Source organism: Arachis duranensis, chromosome 2 (assembly GCF_000817695.3).
Source record: "Arachis duranensis cultivar V14167 chromosome 2, aradu.V14167.gnm2.J7QH, whole genome shotgun sequence".
Lineage (NCBI taxonomy): Eukaryota > Viridiplantae > Streptophyta > Magnoliopsida > Fabales > Fabaceae > Arachis > Arachis duranensis.
In genome coordinates this window covers 88,130,228-88,152,723 of record NC_029773.3, presented here as the reverse complement: position 1 = coordinate 88,152,723, position 22,496 = coordinate 88,130,228, and the positions used below count along the sequence as shown (strand labels likewise).

At 26.1% G+C, this 22,496-nt stretch overlaps 2 protein-coding genes across 2 annotated transcripts in view; one reads left to right on the top strand and one right to left on the bottom strand.

Moving 5' to 3' along the window:
- The first annotated feature begins 5,413 nt into the window (after window positions 1-5,413).
- LOC107475751 (MADS-box protein SOC1) lies at window positions 5,414-13,598 on the top strand. The gene is made up of 8 exons (XM_016095401.3): window positions 5,414-5,448; window positions 5,569-5,767; window positions 10,363-10,444; window positions 12,383-12,444; window positions 12,577-12,676; window positions 12,799-12,840; window positions 12,930-12,971; window positions 13,167-13,598. The coding sequence occupies exons 2-8, from the start codon at window positions 5,586-5,588 to the stop codon at window positions 13,338-13,340; spliced, it is 684 nt and encodes a 227-aa protein (XP_015950887.1). The 5' UTR covers window positions 5,414-5,448; window positions 5,569-5,585; the 3' UTR covers window positions 13,341-13,598.
- Window positions 13,599-16,301: 2,703 nt separating this feature from the next.
- LOC107475822 (agamous-like MADS-box protein MADS3) overlaps window positions 16,302-22,496 on the bottom strand; it is a 21,544-nt gene continuing 15,349 nt past the window's right edge. Inside the window, exons 2-8 of the mRNA XM_052257956.1 lie at window positions 19,615-19,690; window positions 19,339-19,400; window positions 19,047-19,146; window positions 17,984-18,025; window positions 17,770-17,811; window positions 17,463-17,605; window positions 16,302-16,654 (exon numbers count right to left, since the gene is read on the bottom strand). Coding sequence (XP_052113916.1) covers window positions 16,561-16,654; window positions 17,463-17,605; window positions 17,770-17,811; window positions 17,984-18,025; window positions 19,047-19,146; window positions 19,339-19,400; window positions 19,615-19,690 — 559 coding nt within the window. The 3' untranslated portion in view covers window positions 16,302-16,560. The remainder of the gene's footprint in view (window positions 16,655-17,462; window positions 17,606-17,769; window positions 17,812-17,983; window positions 18,026-19,046; window positions 19,147-19,338; window positions 19,401-19,614; window positions 19,691-22,496) is intronic.

The following is a 22,496-nucleotide window of genomic DNA, read 5'->3' as shown; positions in this document are numbered from 1 at the left end:
TATTAGTACAAATTTTTTTAATTTTTTTATTTTAATAAATATAAAAACAAATATAATAAAAACTTAAGTTTTATATTTTTATAATAATTTTTGAATTAATTACTTGAACATATCCTCTTAGAATAAAGGTTAGAAACTTAGGGTTTTGCTAAAGTATTAGGTGTGGTTAAGTTAACAAATAGAACGATTGCATTTAATGATTATAGTTTGATTTATTAAAATCTTATCATGATAAAGGAATATCCCACCTTTTTTGGGGGTTGTTTTTATTACTCGAATAATGCATAAACTATTCTTACTTTTTTCGTTATCAATTTGAAAATTGAAATTCTTCATACATTTCCCGACAATTTTTAAAATATTTTAAACATCTCAGTTGTATTTATATATTAATTTAAAAGACATAAAGTAGAGAAAATTTAAAATATAATTAAAATTCAAGAACATTTCAGTTCTATATGTAAATTGTGGCATTCCTTTAGATTTCTTAGTTACTCGAAAATAAAATCCACTCGGCTATTATGATTGTTGAGCAAATCCAGAGCACCCTATATACACATTAATATGTTAGAAAAACAAAAAAATAAAATAAAATTTATTTTATTTAATATTTATTAATTATTATAGTAAGTTATATTAAGTTGGGTAAATATTTAGTGTAAAAAATTAAGTATTTGCATAATCAAGTCAAGTTTTGGAAGAAATTTGTGTGTCCAAATAGAATTGTGTGAATCCTAGAAAATTAGTATATGTAATATTTTGACTATGGTAAAAATTCTATTACTGTTGTGGTAGAGACGGGCTGTAAATTGAATAGCACAAGATAACTAAATCAAAATACATGACTATATTAACTTCTTCGCTCTCTCACTGTTCTATTTTCTAATTTTTATGAGACAAAATGAAATTGTCTTTTAAATTTTTCGCTACACAGTTCAAATAGAAGTCAAATTAAAGTTAGATAACAAAGAATCAATTTATTAAAATAAAAGAAGGCCATATATAAATTCAACCCCTTCTCTCTAAAAGCCTTCTGTAACTTTCAAAAATATATAGCAGTTTTAAACCACTATAAATCAAACTGACGTAATATACCAATATAGCTACAATTATACTAGTGATTTTTACAAATCGCCCTAAATATTAATCTTTGTATCTTAAAGGACGATGACTCCCAACCGCTAATAATTTATTTTGTGACAGTTTGAATCATAGAAAAATTCGAAAAAATCGTCGCTAAATGACGCCTTCCTTGTAGTGAATTTGATTATTATGCTAGGATAGATAATTTTTTTGTTTGTTTGTTAGTATAAGTGGGCTAGTTATTATTTATCATGAATTTACCGGAAGTTTTGAATGGATTTTTTAGCGTATGTTTTTTCTTGTTTTCATTATATCCCTCAACTTTTATACAAAAAGTGTTCGGATATAGCAAAAGCCAAAAGATGGCATATATCTCTCGCTAGTTTTATTCATGTAGCCAAAATGATGAATAAAAAAAATGCTCAGAATTTTTTACCCCCATCTCCCTCATAATAATGCCCACCATACCATTAGAGGTATATCATGAAATCACTTGTACGTCCTTGCATAGGTTTTTATTTATTTTTATTTATCTTATATTAAAACTTTGTTTTAAAATAAAAAAAATAAAATTCTAGATTATTATTATATATATAATATTTCATATATCATAATAAAATTATTTATCTCAAAAAATTTAATTTAAATTGATAAATTAACATACATAAATAATTATTATTTTTAACCGTTTATGTAGTTCCAGCCTCTGTTTAAGATTTGAAGTATTTATAGTTGATCATGCTCGGGCTTTAATTTCTTCTAAATGGTTGTACTACGTACACAGGCTAGTTTAATTTTTACATAAATAGCAGTAAGCTATTAGGTTGGATGGATAGAACGAAGTAATAAAATCCTTGACTAAAATTGAGAGCAATAAAAAGAAAAGGAATCTAGGAGGTTGAAAGTAATAATGAAATGAGCATGCTATTATGCAGATGATGATGACGGGTCACAAATAGCTTTGGTATGTTTTCGACTTCTTATTGGTAAGCTTCTGTACGCTCTTGTACGGAATGATCAATCATCTAACATCTTTCTAACGTTTGTACCTTTCCTCATTTTCATACTTCCTATGCACCACCTACTTACAATAATAATGCTCATACTTTCTTTCTTTCCATAAATAAAATTTACATTTTTTTTATAATTTTTATATTTATTAAATATATAATTATTCATATTTTTTTATGGTCTTAAATTTTTGAAATAAATAATATTATAACATGTATCAGAACTCTATGATTGAAAAATCTAGCTAAAATTCACTTGTTTTAAAGTCATTTTGAGTTTGTATAGAGGGTAAGAGTATATAGTATAACTAATTGTTAGTAATTTAGTTAGGTTGTTAAATAACAGTGTTAAGTTATTAAGTGGTTAGAATTATTTTTTATAGTTCTTGATACATTTTTATATTTTGTTTAGATAGATAATAGAAAATAAAAAAATAAAAAATAAAAAATTATTTTATATGTTGTTTAAATAAAAAAATAAATAAAAATAAAATAGAATTTTTTTGTTTGAATAAAAAATAAAAAGAGAAAAGATTATAATACAAAAAATTACATTAATATTCTTAAATCTTTTATTTTTTATTAATCAAATGATGAATTAGTAATGGATTACTCTTGCAATTGCATGAGAGAGTAATAGATTGCTATTTAAAAATAGAAAAAGTACAGGTAGATAATAAAAATATTAAATAATATGAATAATAAATATATCAGATATTTAATTCACTAGGTGTGTATATAGTTATCTTAATATTAAGGTTTAGGTATGTAATTTAAGAGTATAGTGTGTTGGCTTGAAAACTGAGTCCATAGAAGCTAAGCTAATAAACAGGAAATTAGGTTTTGGTCATCTTGGATCTATTGTGTGTATTGAGAAGATTCAATCCCAACAAGTTAATTTTCTGAGTAATTAAAACGTGCAGGAATCTGTTTTTGATGAAGATGATCTTCCAATGCTTGTCCTCGATTAACTACTAAGGCTTGTTGCTTTCATGTCTTGTGGTTATTTTCTCCCAACTTATCTTGAATCAGATGAAAGGATCTTTAATTGAAAATCTAAAATGGAATCTGATTAAAAGTTGTATTGACAGCATTTGAATCTTTATTACTAGAAAACCAAACTAACTACTTCTGTAATTCTGTTATGAATAAAGATTTAGAATCTTTATCTTTTCTCTCCTTTACATAGGTGTCCAAATCTTTTTATAATGAAGTTTTTAACCAAGTCAATTCTTCTTGTCTTTTGTATACACATGGACACTTCTTCATTTTCTCCTGCTTCTTCTTTTTTCTCTTTTTTCGTTATCGTTGTTATCGTCGTAACGTCGTTGTCGTCGTCACTGCTGCCACTACCATCGTCATAGTCGTTGTCACCACCATTGCCTCTTTCTTCTATCACTACTGCTTTTTCCTCCTTTCCTCCTGTTGTTGATGTTATTGTTAATATTATTGTTGTTTAATTTATTCTTCTCTCTTTTTTTTTCATCTTTTATTATCATTATCATCGTCCTCATGATCTTCATCTTCTTTTTTCTATAAATGTTCAAAAATTAGAACATATAAACTTTGATGTACAACACATAAATTTTGATATACATTACACAAATTTTAGTATACAATATCAAAAAATTTTAAAGATCACATACCAAAATATTGACGCCCAACAAATAAAATACGCATAACACATAGATTTTAGTGTACAATATAAAAATCTTGTTTTATAGTATAGAATTTTTTATGTGCAGCATAGAAATTTTTGGAAGATTATATACTAAGAACATTGACTCACTCAACTAACAAAATACCTTTATAGCAAAAATTGTGCTATGTGCAAAGATTTGTATATTATGTGCAAAAATATATGTGCTATGCGTAAAAATTTGTGTATTATATCAATAAATTTGTGTTATGTACAAAATTTGGTATATTATGCTTCGAAAATTTGTATTCTATATTAATATGTTTTTGTGTACTTCAACAAAAATTTGTGTACGGTAAAAAATGCAAAAAAAAAGAGTAATAATATATGCACGTAATTTTTTCGTTGAATTTTACACTAAATTAAATTTAGTTACAAAAAGACTTATACACATAATATTACTCATATAGAAAACCTTTTACATGTGTGAAATACAACAAGAAATTTTTATAGTGAACAATTGGTATTATGTCTTAACAAAACTAAACTAAACAGAAAAAAAAAATCCATTTTTCTAAGTATAATATTTTGACATGATTTATTCTATAATCTAGTATTTGTATTATAAGATTATATAATTTTTAAAAAACTATACCTATCTATTTTTTTTTCCTTTTAACAAATTAAAGTTAGTTACACAACCATTGAATGAATAAGACCCCAAAAATTGTTTGTCGACCAAAACCTTCTTCACATACGTAATGTCCAATTGAGTTGGCAAAATGACGTTTTTTTATTTTTTCACTACTAATGATTCATTGAAACTTCATTGTCATCCCTTCCTTTCTATATATATATACTTTATCATTTTTTTAATCACGGTAGTCATCATAAGTTCTTTCATAAACTATTTCCCACATTATATACCTTCCTTTAATCTGAAATTTTTCTTTTTTGGGAGAGTGGGCTTTTGCTATATTCCAAAACAAGAAAAGGATGAGGTATTCGATTTTCTCTTACATCTTTTTTATTTTATTTTTTATAAAATAAAACCTCAATTGTTTCTTAATATGGTGGGGCATAGGGGAACATAAATAACGTTGGATCAGAGTGGATGAATAAGGAAAGTTGGGTATGTGAAAGCTTTTGCTTCTTCTCTTACATAAAACAATTAAAGAAAATAAAAATAGGTCAAATCCAACACCATTTCTTGACTTACCTCAATTCTTTCTTTCTTTCTATTTTTATGTTCTCCTTCCTCTCTTTTGGGTGCCTCCTTAGTCCTTTCTTTTTTTTCTTTCTTCTGATTCCTCAGATTCATTCTTCATCATTTTCTTCCCCTTCCCAACACCACCCTAAACTATTTTCCCCCCTCTCTCTTAATTTTTTGTTTATTTTTTTTTTCAATTTGGTTTGAATAATTTCCCCTTTTGGAAAGTAAAAACCCTTGGATTTTTTTCCCTGTTCTTGGCTCAGTGAGAAACTACTTGAACTGAAGTTGCTTCTCTAACTGCTGGTAAGTATCAAACTCAAAAGAAAGAAAAAAAAAAGAAAAAGAAAAAGAAAAGAAAAACTCTCTATCTACATATTTTCTTGCTTGGTGTTTATAGATCCTTTTGTTTGGAAACCAGATTTATTTATTTACTTTTATTGATATTCTTCTCAACAATAACCAGGTATCCCTTGCTTGGTTGACTCAAGGAATATAATACTTTGGTAAGAAAACATTTATTATTTATTTATTTAATTTTATTTATTTATTTATAATAATTAAATTATTTGATATGGAAATTAAATAATAATATATTTTGATTTCCATGTTTTAATTTGGCAAAGAAGAAGGAGAAGAGAAAATGGTTCGAGGGAAGACTCAGATGAGACGCATAGAAAACGCCACAAGCAGGCAAGTGACGTTTTCAAAGCGCCGCAATGGGTTGCTTAAGAAAGCGTTTGAGCTTTCTGTTCTTTGCGATGCTCAGGTTGGTCTCATCATCTTCTCTCCAAGAGGCAAGCTTTATGAATTTGCAAGCTCAAGGTATATATATTCTACTTCTACTTATTATATATATCTCACTATATTCAGTTTATAACCGTACAATTATTATTGTTATTATTATATTTATTTGTTGATGTTAGTTTCTTGTTAGCTCAAATTATTCATTTGCATCTTAGGTGTATACCTCATATATATAGTTCAAAGTAGTCAAACATTTTTATCAAGTACATTTATATCTTTTTTTTTAATTTATTTTTCAAGGTTGGGGTCTAAAGGTATGAAGAGTAGATAGGGAACATTTCATGTGAGAGTAGAAGGACGAAGATATATAAATGCTTGAAAAAAAATCAGGAAAATTTGGATTACATATATATTTTAATTTAAAAATCTTCTAATAAAATAATAAATACATATTATCAATGTCTTAATAAAATATTGAAACTAAGTTAATAAAATTAAATTTGGTAGTTAACTAAAATAATATACAACTCATATTTTACTTATTAGTTTCATATATTGAATGAAACACTTCATTATTGTTGTTTGTTATTACTTAACATAAACATTACTACTTAGTAAAGCTATAAATATGTACATGTAATAGTAGTTCAAATTAATTAAGATAATAAGATGATATGATGTTGAATAGGATTGAGGCCATTGAAGTAATAATTGATTAGTAACCCACGGTAGATACATATATAGTACAAATTAAAGGGGGTAAATATATATAAATGATGAAATGTACTATTTTGGTTTCCTCATATTGGTGCATGAGAAGATAGCTAGCACATGTTCGTACTTAGTAGTGCTGCTGAATCATACGTACTAAATAACAATAATCGCTCTGGCATTTACGATTGTGAATTTGTGATAGAATTGTGTCACTTTATCTCTAGCCATTATTTATTTATTTATTTTGGCATATAATTTTATAGTTAGAATTATTATTAAATGAAATTTGAATGATAGAAACTTCATATCCAATTGTATTGATGCATTACAATATAAGATATATAGAAGTTTATGTAACATCCTTTGATGCATTATTATCCTGTCGTTATTAATATATATAACCTGCACCACATAACAATTCTACTTGATGCCTTTTGTAAAATCTCATCATATATATATGATCTTTAACTAATAATGATGATTAGTTTTTGTTTTATAGAATTAATAAGTAGTGTATCCCTACGCGATTTTTGATATAACATCCAACAACAAAGTGATTTGACAGAGTAGTGTATATAATTAATGTGTCAAAAGACAAAGCAAGGAAATTAAAGTAGTATTGTAACTCATTGTGCGAGGAGCTTGCTTGTGATCTTTCATAAAATAATGTGCATAGTGTGTGTGATCACCACAGTACTTAATTACTATCTTAGTATATATAAGAGCAACAAGTACCTCATTCCAAGATTATTTATTTATTTATAAAATTTAATTTCTTATTATTAATTACTAGAGCTTATTGTATTTGTATAGAGAGTTGAAACTGCAAAAATTATGGTGGTGGTTGTGTGATCTATTTTTTTCTTGGGCAATTTTTTGTCCTGTTGTTTATATAAAAAAAATGGTGTTGAAAACTCACGTCTTATGGAAAATCAGTTAGGAGGGTGTTTGATTTGCGATTTATTTTTATTTGTATTATTTTTTGTTTCTAAAATTTTATGAAAAAGAGAAATAATAAAAAAATTTATTTTTACTTTTATTTTTTTTATAAAATTTTAAAAACAAAAAATAATGAAAATAAAATCATAAACCAAACACATTCTTATATTTTAAAAGAGCATGTAAACATTTTTTCCAGCTTAAATAATAAATATTGAAGTTATATAGTGATCAAGTTTAGGTCAATAATAACCTAAGCCAGAGTGAATCTTGAGATGCATACCCTTTCATTACATTAAAAAAGTAGCAGTATGATTAAGTGAAGAAAAGTGTTAATCATACAGGTTATTTTTTCACTTAACATTTCACTTCTTGCATTGCTTGTAATGAGCTTTGATTTATTTATTTTTTCCCTCTCTTTTAAAAATAGTCACATCAAATCATCAATTTGAAAAGTCTTCCATCACCCTAACATGTGTTTTTTACATGACAAATATGCTTAGACTGTGATGTAGTTAACGCTGGAAACTTCTATATAGTTAGTTGGCAATCCTTCATAGGTGACAAGTGTGAGAGAATCCACTTGTTAAGAGAGATTATAGAGATATATAATCATTTGTGTTTTTATTTATTGATTTAAATTTTTAGAATAAATAATTTTTTGACATAGCATTTTGTGAAAAGAGATATTTTAGGTATATAATTATTTATATGCTTTTAGTTGCAATTTATAAACTTTTTCAAACAAAACTAAAAATGTGAGGTGACCAATATTTTCTTCCTAACTTTGTTTTGTATTCAAGTTTATAGTAGCTAGCTTTATAAAATGTTAGTCCCCTAACATTTTGGAGGGTTTTTTTTGTTCTTTTTTTTTATTTGTATTGGCTTATATTTCTTTCTTTTTTGGAAATCACAGAAATTAAATTAGCTATAATTTTTTTGTCATAAAAATATTAGTATCATATTATAAAATTACTTATTCTAAAAATCTAAAATATTATTATATCGACACATTTATACCGAAATTATACTTGTTGTTCTCTTCCTCTTTCACATACACTACACACTCACACATCTTAGAATTCAAGTGAATTTTAGAAAGATTCAAACTCAAAGTTGGATATGATGCGATGCTAATTGAGCTTACTAGCTAAATTTCTTACTCATAATATCTAGATTAAATTCAAATAATTTAGGATTTGCTGTAAACTTGAATTATATTATGACACAATTAAGGTAGCAAAAGTGTAAATAAAGATAATCACAAGCTTGAAATATTACCAAAATATAGTGGAAGTGGATTCGTCATATAGCTAGAAAAAATTGCATGAGCCACTCCAAATACTTATTCTTTAAAACTATAAACTTGAGTCTTTATTAAAACATAGTTTTATATTTTTTTTAAATATAAAGCATAAATTTTAAAAAGTATCTCATGTCACAAATTTTCTGTAATCTTTACAATAATAATAATAATAATAAATAATATCAAGCTTAACATGCTTTGGACAAGCATAAATATCTCTAATTTCTAAGGTTATGTCAAAAGAAGATGAGAGTTGCTAAATAGTAAAGTTTCCTTAATTATTCAAGTTGAACATTTCATCAAAAAGTTAGTATATTCATCCATGCAATTTCAATGGGAATCTTCTCATCAAATTAAAGTACACCAATGCATGATTGAAGAAGCTAGTTATGAGGCAAATGGATTATTCACAAAGCTAAACATGGCATCTACTTCTTAGCCTAGGCCTTTGGACTTATTTGGTATATGTCTTAGAATACAATTATAGAGATATTTATTTGGATATTTAAAGTTTGTTTAAAAAAATGTAAAAGAAAAGTTGTCTCTATTTTTAGATAAAATTTGAAAATGACTTAAATCAATATGATGAGTGTCATGAAACTATAAATTGAATTTGTCAGCATGGATAATTATAATTTTATCTTATGAATTTTTATGTCATATTATATGAAATCATCCCTCTTTTGAACTCAAACTATCAAATTGAAACACATACTTAGTTCTATATCAAAACACTCACAATGCATGAGTCTCAAAGTTCAAAAAAATAGAAAATGATTCACTCCAATAATACAATTTTAACAACTATTTTCATGCTTCTAGTTTAATAAACTCTTCTAATTAAAGTGCTATTTTAATCCTCAAAGATTTTGTTTAAAATCAAAATCATTCTAATATTTTTTTTAAAAAAAAATGGTTCTTAATGTTACAATAAATTTTTTAAAATAGTGTTTTGTTATGAAACATTATTTTTAGATGAATTTACCTATTGTAAAAATAATAATTACAAAAATCTCCACTTCTCTCTAATTCTAGCCATCACCTCCTTCTCCAAATCCTCCACCAACCCACTTCTATCATCAACATCATCTTATTACCTTAAAGTATGAGTGGGGATAAAGGGTGATAGTGAGGTAAGGATGGAGATAGATAGAAATGGAGATTAGAATAGAGAGTTATTTTTTTATTTTATAATTATTATTTTTGTCAAGAATAAATTCATCTAAAATTAATGCTTTTTTGCTGAAGAACTATTTTAAAAATTTATTATAATAAGGACAATTTCTTTTTAATAAAAAAAATTAAGAATGATTTTAATATTAACAAAAATATTAAAGATCAAAATAATACTTTTTTTTTCATTTGTTACTATAAAAGTTAATACATTCATTGATCTATATATCTATACACATATATAACAAAGTTTCATTGATCTATATATATAGACACAAGTATATACCAAAATTTCATAGTTACTAGTGAAAGGGTACATGTTTTCATAGTTACAAATAATAGCTTTTGTAAGTATATATAGTATGTATCATATACATGCATGATAATTGTTCTAGCATTATAGGCTAATAATTGGGTGCTACCTAAAGTATATATCATATATCACTGTATCAGAAAATCGAAACCTTATACATATTTAATATGTTCATCTTTTCAGATTGTTTATCAAACTTAATTTGTAAATTGGCTATTAATTTTACAGCATGCAGGAGATAATTGAAAGATATCGCAAGCATACAAAGGATACTCCACCAGCAGCCAAATCAGCTGAACAGAATGTGCAGGTTAGTTGCTAGGTTACATATACCATTTTCTTTAAGTTTCTTTTATATATTTATTTATTTTTAATTCCATAATTAAGCATTTCCAATCCATTATCTAGCATATAGATGGTTTTTTGTGTGATTATACTCATGTTTGATTAAGTACCTAGCTTTCAGTAGTGACCCTTAATTACCATAATAAAGTTACCAAACCTAGTTAAATCATAGTTCTACTTCTAGTCTTCTACCAAACTAATTAAACTTATAATTTCTCTACCTTTTTCCATTCTGATTATTTATGAAAAGACATCTATCGAATTAAAATTTTGGAGAGTCTTTTTTTTTTGTAAAAAGATTTATTATACTAGGAATTGGATATGAATATATACTTGAACTCCTTAATTAGTCCTTATGAACAAAAAAAGAATATTGATCTGAATTTAACTTAATCCTAAAAATTAATTCAAGAGGTAGGTAAAGCAGATTATTATGGCAATATGTTCCTTTTAATAATACAACATCTAATTTCTTACATTTACTTGTTTTAAGGTTTTGGTTTGATGCTAAATAAAGATAATTTATTATGATAATACTTCAAAGGATACATGGACAAATAATGTTTGGTTTGCATTGCTTGCTGATTTATTAGTCATTTTGATATGAATGAATGATGATAGTGCATTTTGTTGAAGCCTAGCTAACTAGTGAGTTGTCTTTATTGTTTGTATTTATGTTTAGTTTTTAGATTGATAAAAACCGTATTATTGTTTGCTGCATAAAACAATAATAATGGTGGTCTGTTTGGTCTTCAAAATACTATATCTTATATATGCCAAAAATTAAAGTTGTTAGTTAGAGACACAAATCTTATACTTCAATTCATTTGATCTTGAAAAGTGTTACAGTCAAACTATTAGCATCTAACTAATAATATTTTTTAACTAATTTTAGTTAGTCAAATAGTTAGTTTATTCGTCTATTTAAATAAATTTCAAAGGTTTTATGTATGCAATAAGTTATTAGTTAGCAATAAATTCTTAAATAAAATTCAAATTCACAATTAATTAATTCTTAATTTATTAAATTGAGAATAGTATATAAAACTAAAAGAACTAATAACATCTCCTCCTAACCAATTTGAACCCATAATTTTAGAATTGTATCACTTATTGGATCAAAGGGAAAACAAAAGTATAACTGGTAGTCTAGCTAGCTATAACTATTATTATTATTTTAACTCATTAATTTAAATTTGGTAGATTCTATTATATCTATACTTATACTTATGATAGAGATAATAACTATACAAATGTTGTTAAAATTAAAGTTATATTTTTTATAATATTTTTTTAGCAACATTTTTTAAAAAATCATTGGTAAAAATAAAAGAATATTTTAATTTTAATACCTTTTAAAACACTATAATCACCGACATAACTATGATAATATGGACATACTAGAATGACCTTTTAAACTTTTAGCAAATATTATGACTCAATTTGACTCCAACCTCAATTAGATCTGGCTAAGATATGATGCTGATGAGTGATGACCCATTACCATAAAAAGGGAATATATAGGGAAAGGCGTTTTGGGCAGTTTATAGCTTAACCCTAGTAGGCCTTACAAGTACAATAAACATGCACACACCTCTTACCTGAATTGAAGCAACAACTAACAACTGCAATAATATTTTCATTCAGATTAATGTATACTTATTAGATTCATGCTTTCATATATACAAGTAGCAGCATATTTTGTGACCTTTAAATTTTTCTATAGTGAATCTAGCTAGAACCTTCATCCTTCCACATAAAGGCATGCAAATCTTTAAATTTTAATGTGTAGGAGAATTGGCTAATTGCATTTGCTTATGATAGACATATTTATTAAGCTTATTGGAATATTAACTCTGTAGTTTGGTGAATGACATTGCATTCCCTATTATACTAATAGCAGAATTTGAAGCAAGAAGCAGCAACCTTGATGAAAAAGATTGACATTCTTGAAGCCGCAAAAAGGTTATTGAAGATCTTGTCTGAATAAATATTCTCCATCTTAGTCAATTTCTGAAATTCAATAAAGTTTAGATAATCACATTATTAATAAATTAACATCTACATACATACATATTGAATTTGTGATTCTCTCAGGAAATTCTTGGGAGAAGGTTTAGGGTCATGCAGCATTGAAGAACTGATACAGATAGAACAACAATTGGAGAAGAGTGTAAGCATTGTTAGAGCAAGAAAGGTATCACAGTCATTATTAACAAGCATTTCTGAATAAAATTTCTCTAAAAAATGTCAAAATTAACTATATATATATATATATTAAACAATGTATAATAACATTAATTAATTTCTATTCTCCAGACTCAGCTTTACAAGGAACAAATTGAGCAACTTAAAGAAAAGGTAAGCTTATTGCATCATTGCATTATTCCCAGTAAACATTAGATTGAAAATTAAATATTCTGACTAATAATTTGTTTTTTAAAATTCAGGAAAAAACCCTAATGGATGAAAATGCCATGCTCTATGACAAGGTAATAAAGTTACATTCTAATGCTATTTGATCTGAATTTTTTTTGCACACTCATATATAGCTGATTTGGATTATTCAACATTTCATTACCCTAATTGAAATCTCTAAATCTTAAAAAAAGTTCACCTATAATTATTAGTTTGTGGATATTTGTGAGATGATACTTATATATACTTGTGTTACAAACATAATATAGGGTAAAGATAATATGGTTCAAAATCTAGCAACAAATAAAACAAATAATAAGGATCAGAGAGAGAATCAAGCTCAACCCTATGCAGAAAGTAGTAGTCCAAGTTCAGATGTGGAGACCGAATTGTTCATTGGACTTCCTGAAACAAGAACAAGGCGCATGTCTCCTACAAATTAATTAAAATTAAGTTCTCTATGATGATTGTTGGAACTAATCCATCCCTATGCAAAAGTATGTATAGAATAATAAGGGTAATTAACCCAAAATTAACCTTATCATTAATGCATATTAGAAATGTGCTTCTTTATTCTGCTCTAATAGAGATAAGATAATAATAGTGATGACTAGAGTGCTTTGTTTGATGATATATCCTCAAACATATGTTTGGAGTTTGATTATTATATGACAAGTTGTAATGGCAAATGCCTAATGGAACTCTTATTCAAATTAAATTCCTGAATTCACTATTATATGAGTGCAGTATTAGGATAATCATCAACATTAATTTCTCCTATTTTCTTACTCAGATTTCAAGTATAGTGATGTATGATACTTTGAGAACTAACTAGCTACTAGACTCTTGCTGAAAAATAGTGTCAGTAAAATTAAACTCTTAAAGAATTAAACATATATTCTTAGAAATTATTATTTAGCAAACCATTGTGTGGTATTAATTAATTTAAACCAATTTAGCTTGGAATGAATTTCTTAAAGACTGCACCCACAGCATGAATAATTATTATATATTAATTTCTAGAAATTGAGAAGCACCTAAGCCCCCTTTGGCTATTGCTCATGATTGTGGATATATATATATATATATATCAATCAGTATAAAGCTTAGAAGAAGGATAGAATTCTGTTATATAACTAGAATAACAGAAATAATAGAATATAACCGAATTGGTTAATGACTTAGACTCTAATCTAGTACCCTGCTTCCAGTTCCTTTATTCTCTGATCTATTTCACTAGACCAAACAGTTTTAACTCATATCATATTCATATCTAAGTTGTGTTATTTGAATATTTTAAATGGTGTGTTAATAGAACTAACAGTCAAATAAAATTTAAAGTTATTATTGTTTCAGATAGGAGTCTTACTAAATTCAAGAGTAATAAAATAGAAAATATATAAAATATGGTAGTTTGGAGAGCTCATAAAATCATTCTCTTACAACGAATCAACATATCTACCTTTGAGATCATAAGTTATAATAACAAAAATATGAAATATAGTACATGTATGTGCAATTAGAATTCAAGATGTGTGGTCCGATCAATCAATTATTAATGTTTTGTCTGTTTAGTCAGCTTCAAACCTTTGAATAGGTTAAGCCCTTTAAGGTATCTTAGTTAAGATTTTGAAACTAAAAACAGACCCATTTCTTGATGATCGTGGACTTCCTTGCAAGTTCAACCTATTAGTGTGAGATTTGTCAGGTACTTGCAGATGTAACTGAGTGGTTTGTGTTTTGTTTTTTTTTCTTGGGCTTCGGCCCCTTTATCTTACCCAAAAAATTAAAAAGACCAAAACTAGCCCAATAATAACCCATGTATTGATTAGTGTGAGATTTGTTTGGTAAAAAAAATACCAAAAAATAGTAGACAGCCCACTATACAAAAATCCAAAGACTGAACCCAAAAAATATAATGTACACAGTTTAACATGATAATTACATCGATAAATGTTTTTACGATTTGAACCGTAACTTTGAAATTATACGAAAACAATTAAATTGTTACTCTAAAATTTTTTTCTCTAATAAAATAAAATAAAATAAAAACAAAAGTAGGATTAGGCATGTTCTAAAATATAATTAGATAAAAGCCACGTGAAATTAATAAATATGATAAGATTGTTTTTATCTTTTAGATAAAAGAAACTTTTAGTTCAGGTTGTTAGAATGAGAAGGTTTCCCCGTGTGGTTTTTTGCAACAGGCCAAGCCACAATAATGTGCAAACTGAAAATATTATCTTAAACTAACTTTTTTTTCTTTTAATTTTTTCATTTTATTGAAGCCTTGAGTACATATATACATACAACACACCAAATTACCAATAAGAGTTTCTTTTATTTAATGCCATCTTATATCCAAGAAAATCATAATAAAAGTAAATAAAAATAATGTTATATTTTTCACTGTATATTAAACATGTAAACATAATTCTAGTAATTTTGGCTATTAATCTCAATGACTAAAATTATTCCTTTATTTTATTGTAATATGTTGATTGGTTTGTAGATAGGAGAATACATTGAAGAATTTCAGTTAGAAGGCATTAAATATTGAGGAATGAAAAGGGGTTCCATGCATAGTAAGTGGAAAAATCCGGGGTGTTTTGAGGAACACCAAAAGCATAAGCATGCATAGGGATATATATCTGAAGTGAGAGCAGAGAATACTTATTACTGGATTGGATTCCAGTTCTGTCACAAAATCAAGTTGAGCAACCACAAGACAACCAAGTACGCTAAAGTTTTCATCTGTCAGAACTTCCTGGATTCTTGTAGTTCCACTGTTCTTTCTCTTTTACCAAACTTAATAAATATTACACGCTCTCAAAACTGTTCTATCTCATTTTTTTTAAATAAAATGAACAATGATATTTTGAAAGTGGTATTCTAGTAATTTTAGTAATTAATTTTAATCATATAGAAAATGACTAAAATGACTAGAATATCAGTATTTATAAAATATTTAAACATTTTCTAATAAAATAAACTCGTTTTTTTGTCTCTTATTTTTACTATATTCTCATAATATTTAAAAAGATATTAGTAACTAATATTTCCCTTACATATGTTTTGTATTTTAATCAATATTAGTTAATTTTTTATTTTTCACTAAAATTATTAATTCTCTAACATTTTCTGATAAATATTTTAAAAAATGTATTTAGTTAATTCAAATATAAAAAAAATATTTATTTAGTCATACAAATATTTTTCAAAATTTGTTGAATCTTTAACATGTAACAACTTAATATCAAATTATTGAGATGTTGGAACTTGGAACCAAAATAAAGCATATTAATAAAAATTGAATGAAAAGAAATCAAAACCAAAACAATAATTTATTTGAAACATATTAAACTAAAATATATTCGTCTAGTATTCCTATTCTATTGAAAAATTTGTAGCGCATATTAGTCCAAACAATATATAACATTGTTTAAAGTCTATACTTTGTATCCAATTACACAGAAGAGGCTATAGAAGTCTGTAATAGCTTCCCACACATTGATGATAGTAACAAAGATACACAGTTTATGATGCTAATTAATTAAAAACCATTCAAAACACAAGTATCTTCTAATTCAAATAAAAGCATATATAGACAACAAGGTGAGTAGTCATATACGCTATTATATTATATAGTAATTATAATGATGATCAAAGCACCCATCCATGCATGAAGTTATTGGTCTCACAACCCATGTTCTTAGCAACATTATTAGATGCTTCAGGTTGAACATAGTGATGGTACCTGTTCAAAACAACTTGTTAATTTAGAATTCCATCCCGGAATATATATTAATTTCAAAGTTATTATTGAAGAGAAGGGAAAAAAAGTTCTAAGGAAAAAAAAATCAGTGGCAATTCTTCATACCTTTATTTATAGTATTTTTTAAATTTAATTTTAGTGCATTTTTCAGTGTAAATCAATTCTTTATATCCTTATTTATAGTATTTTCTAAATTCAATTTTGGTGCATTGTCAGTGTAAATCAATTTTTTATGTGTATTCAATCACGTAATGTCACATTATAAAAATAATTACTATTTTTATTGAATATGTGAATAATCATAAAAAATAGATGTAATTATAAGAATGTGTAAAAATTTTTAAACTGTCAATGCATTAAATTTTTTTTCTTTATAATAAGAATAGGATTGACTCTCAAAATAAAAAGCAGTAATTAAATATATCAAGAATGTTATTATAATTTCAAATAATATTCCGAAACTATAACTGAAAATAGAACTGGAAAACTCAAAAGACACATGTTATCTGTGTGTAAATCAAAAGCTAAAACTACAAGACAAAATACTGTGAATAGTTAAAATAAAAAAATAAAACATCTCAATGACTATAGAAATCCCTCCTATATATATATATATAGTCTATGATTTTTAAATTGCTTTTATTAAATAATTGACACCAGTAGTATGACATTTGACCCAAGTTTCAGTTTAAGAAAAAACCATTAGTACTTGAGTGTTAATGCCTTAATCAGGTCATTAATCAATTATTTATGAACACATGACTAAAATTAAATTGGAAATTTAATTTACCCTATTTGCAAGAAAGGCTCAGGTTGGCAATCCATAGGGTTATTGGTTTGAGAAGGTTGAAAGGTAAAGTTGCTGTTTGCAGCAGCTGAAGTTGAACTCCACAAGCTTTCCATAGCTTTTAGATTGAACCCTTCTGCCTCAAGCTGAAAATTCAAGTTTAATTTTTCAAGAACATAAATTAATTTAAAAATGTGTTGATTAATTAAATAATTAAACATATATGACAAGAGGCATGTATCCTCCATGGCTAGAATTGTTGCAATAATAATAATCCTATGCTGAAATGTTTGGTGTTATATTTCAAAACCTTGAGCCTAAGTTGCTTATTCATATCTCCAAGATGACGCTCCTGCAAGATCAATAAAAAATGCAAAAATTGAGAAATTTATAACGTGTTTCAGGTTACAAAATTAAAATGTTTGAACACAATGCAAGTCAAGTGTTCATAATGGTCTGCAGATTAGTAATATATAGAATTATAAGATAAAAAATATTAATTGATGATGAGTATCATGTCTTACCCTCCTACGCAGCTCTTCCATTTGTTCGATCATAATTTGTGTCTGCAATTAAAGTAAAAGTCCACAATTAAATTTCTTTTTCGTTATGTAATCTTTACCAAACAAATTGAAACGAACCAGTTCTTTATCACATAATACAAATTGTTTGTTGATTGAATAATGTGTAAGCATTTATTTGTCATTCTACCATCTCAAATTTCTGCAAGAAGTGATATCTATTATGATATGATATCAAAATTTTTATGATTGAAAATTTTAGAATTCGATTCTTATTGAATAAAAAAAAAAGAATTTTAGCAATTTATACAAAACTTTAAGCAAACTAAAAAACTAAATATATTTAAAAAAATATATTAAAAATGTAATTATTTATATGACCTTTTATATTAGTTTAAATTTTTAAAAGAAATAATATGATGGAATTTATTAGAATAGCATGCCATGATTGAAAATTATTGATATGTTAAAAGAACCCTTATAATTATATTTAAGAACCCTGAAAGAGTTATTAGTTTCTTCATGAGTATGCTGTTCTGACATTACTGATGTGGAAGGATGAGATAAAAATTATAGAGAATAAGATCTCTATATAGCAATGCATATACACTATATATATGACTTTAAAGTGACTAATTATACAAGACATGACTCTATAAATTTCTGAGTTATTTTTCTAACAATTTATTGCTTGTGCTTGATCAATTTAGTGCTGTGAGAAGAAATTAAAAAAAAAGTTTAATTTTTTTGCATAATAATGTTTCATTACCAAGTAATTAAGCATTTCTCTCCTCCTCTTTATTTTTATGTCTTTCCTTACTTCCACATTTTCAACCTTATATGATGTTTAATTTAACAGTCAAAACCTTGTTGAAACAAGTTAAACTAGATTATTGTACCCTAATTAACCCATTGATTTAATTTTAGATCCTTTATTAGCAGGCATGTTATATATATACAACCAAAGAAAAGTAACCAAATAATTATATAAGGAATTAAAGAACAAAATTGAAGAAAAAGAAAGAAGCAAATAAAAGATAATAGATAGGTGTATGTTTGCACTCACCTTCCTCTGCCTGGCCTGTGCTAAAGCACCTTCAAGCTGTTTTTCAAGATTCTGCAGCTCCTTTATGCTCAATGGTCCAAGATCTTCCCCAAGCAAGTGCCTGTGTTTTACATTGCCAACTAAATTTTGTAATATTTCATTATATATTATGATTTTTGCTAATAAATTCAATTATTACTACTATATTCTAACATACATATCCATATTATTAATTTATTATTGAAAGGTAATTAACTTTTAAGTGTTTATTGTAATTATCATTATTATTAAAAGGGAATTAAGTGAATAATACCTCTGAGTCCTTTGTAGAGACTCATACTTTGCCTTTAGCTTTGATACCTCCTGGTACCAGCTCTGATTATTGCAACACATATGTATTAAAAAATTATTCAATGAAAATTACTAAGATCTAATTAGTATCTATATATGATATGCATCCCATTGTTAGTTGAATGGCTTAGAATTTAAACTTCATTAATCTTTATTGTCAAAGATACCAATCTTCTTGCATTGTTTAAAAATTGCTACACTTTTTAGATGAAAGAAGTAGTGAAAAAATACAGTGTACCTGAGTTTCACATTCAACATGTTCATCTTGAGGAGTAAAAGAGCAGCGTTGGTATCGTTCAATAGTTTTGTTGATACTGCATTATTTCAAAGCAAAATAAGAATTAGGATATAATATAATTATATTAATGGTATAATATAACTTTTTTTTTTGAAAATAAGTATAAAAACAAATTATATATTCTTAATTTCTTATATACAAATATTTTTTTATGCAAAGTATATACATAGTCCATAAAACATTTCTTAATTAAAGTAACTAGATATATTTCATAGTTAATTCTTATCAATACCATCCATTTCAATAAAAAATAATAATTTCGGACAAGGAAAAACAATTTACATTGTTGTTCAGTACAAAATTACTATTTACTATCATCATTTTGCAAATACTCATGTTCAAATTCATACATAGAGTTTTGTAATTGCACAAACATGAAAGGTACATGACAATTGAATGAAAAAGACCCAATTCTAATATTCTGAAAAGGGAAAACGAACGCGGTAATAATAATGCCATGGGTAAATCATGTAGCATACATTTTTTATATTGTTCTCATAAAACAAGCATGATTATGCATTGATTTTTATATAATTTAATTTTAATATATTGTCAATATAAAATATCAATGTAAATAATTTATACGTACATCTAATTATGAAAGATTATGTGTCATTAAAAATAATTAATTTTTTTATATTAACTGTATAAGTGATCATTTAAAAAAATAATATAATTAAATAATTATATAAAAAATTTTATAATATTAATACATTAAAATTAAATTTTTTTATGTATATATGCGTAATCATAAGCAGGGTAAACTAAATTTTGCATCCATAAAAATTAATTTTAATTTGAAATCAATACAAAGAACAAATATTTCAACTAAGCTTTACCCCTTCATTTAGTTTATTGACTATATAAATTTGAAAAACATATAAATCACTATATCATTTTCTAGAGCAAAAGAAGTGTTTTATTTTTTGGTTAGGCAAGTCAAAACTAAAAAGAAAAGAAAATATGGACACCACTTGTAAGGGATTATTTTCTCTCACAGACTACTTCTCCAGGAAACCTAGATTATTTATTTTATTTTTATTTTTATTTTTATTTTTGTTTTTTATTTTTTTAGAGAAAATTGGGTGCTCCAACAAGAGAGAAAGTTGAATATAATGCAACAACAAATACGATCCGAAAATTAGAACAAATTAAAGGTGAACAGCTCTAAATCCCTAATCTTGACCAAGAACAAAGTTTTACTTTTCTCTTTATACCTTGGATCACAAAGTTTACTATAGGTTGCAAATTGTTTAACCTAAATCTCTTAACAGAAGAGTAAAAGAATAAAATAAAATAGTAAAAATCTGAGTCCAACTTTTTCATATTTGCACTCTCCTTTCCTTTTCAAATGTCCTAAAGGCATTCCTTCACCACAGAAAATCAGATATACCTATTAGGGCTAGCAATGAAAAAGGAACAAAGTAAACAAAACAAAAATAAACTAATTCATTATCCTCTTTTTGCTTTTCTTTAGTAAAACCTTATCATTATTCATCACGCGGAAAAATTAAATTACATGTCAAATTAAATTATAACACCTAAAAATAATCAAATACAATAAGAAGAGAGTGGAAGAAACCAAGAAGAAAATATCAATAATGGACATGAACCTTTATGAAAGTGATGGATAATTAACATACCCAGAAAAGAAAGATTTGAGATATATAGAATAATAGAACAACTCAATTTGAAAGAGGAAATCAATGATAGAACCAAAAGATCAAAGCATGGATAGAAAGGAATATGGACAAGGGTAAGTTTTTTTTTTAAGAAAAAAAAATTAAATTTAAATTTTTTATTTTTTTTTCATTTTATAAGGTGTTGAAAAAGCCCTAGATCTTGCACAACGGTACAAGAGAGTAAACACAAAAATATCCATTAAATTTTACAAATAAACTCTCTTGTATGCCTTGTCCACTCATATCATATGATGATTGCTTTCTTCCTTTACTTTGTTTTCCTTCTTAACTTCTTTCCTTTGCTTGTGAGTTATTAGAAACTTAGAATCAGAAAAGAAGAAGAAAAATATATATATGATTGTACTGTTCCATAAAAAGAGTATGAAAGCTGAACCAATTTCCCTTTATCCCCCAATAGAAGGTATATGGTATGAGGAAAAAAATAATAATAATATTATTGATTGAATGACCATCATGAAACGTGTCCATCTATGATTGGATGAGAGCAAAATTAAAACTTATGGTATGAAACTATGAAACTTTCTCTAACCCAAGAAATATAATAGAATCCCAAAATTGGAAAAATAATAATAATTAAAAAATAAAAAGAAGAAGGTGTGAAATCATGGAGGAGTATAGTTATAAGATCCATTGATCCAGAAAAGGAAGAACTAAGAGAGAGATAAAGAAGCCAGAAGGTGGTGTCAGATGTATGTGTTAGACAAAGAAAAAACCATGAATGTTGGTGATTGGTAAGAAAAAAATAAAAAAAAATATTTTTCTAAAAAATACTAAAAAAAAAAACTAATGGGGTGAAAAAGTTACCAAAGGTGTATGTAGTTGAAATCTTAAAAATATCAAATGCAGTAGTCTATGGGGGAAAGAAAAATAAAAAAGAAAGCACATAGAAACAGAAATAACCAGTGACCATTTTAGTGAAAGAAACTGAGGCAAAGAAGAAAGTGTTTTGCAGAGAGAAGAAGAGAAGAGATCCAAGATGACACACACATATCTATATATAAATATTTAAAAAAAAATCAAATGGAACAATAAGAAACAATGGATCTTATAATGAACATTAAATTGTGATTTTTTTTTAAATAAATCAGATCATATATTTATATATATTTATATTATATA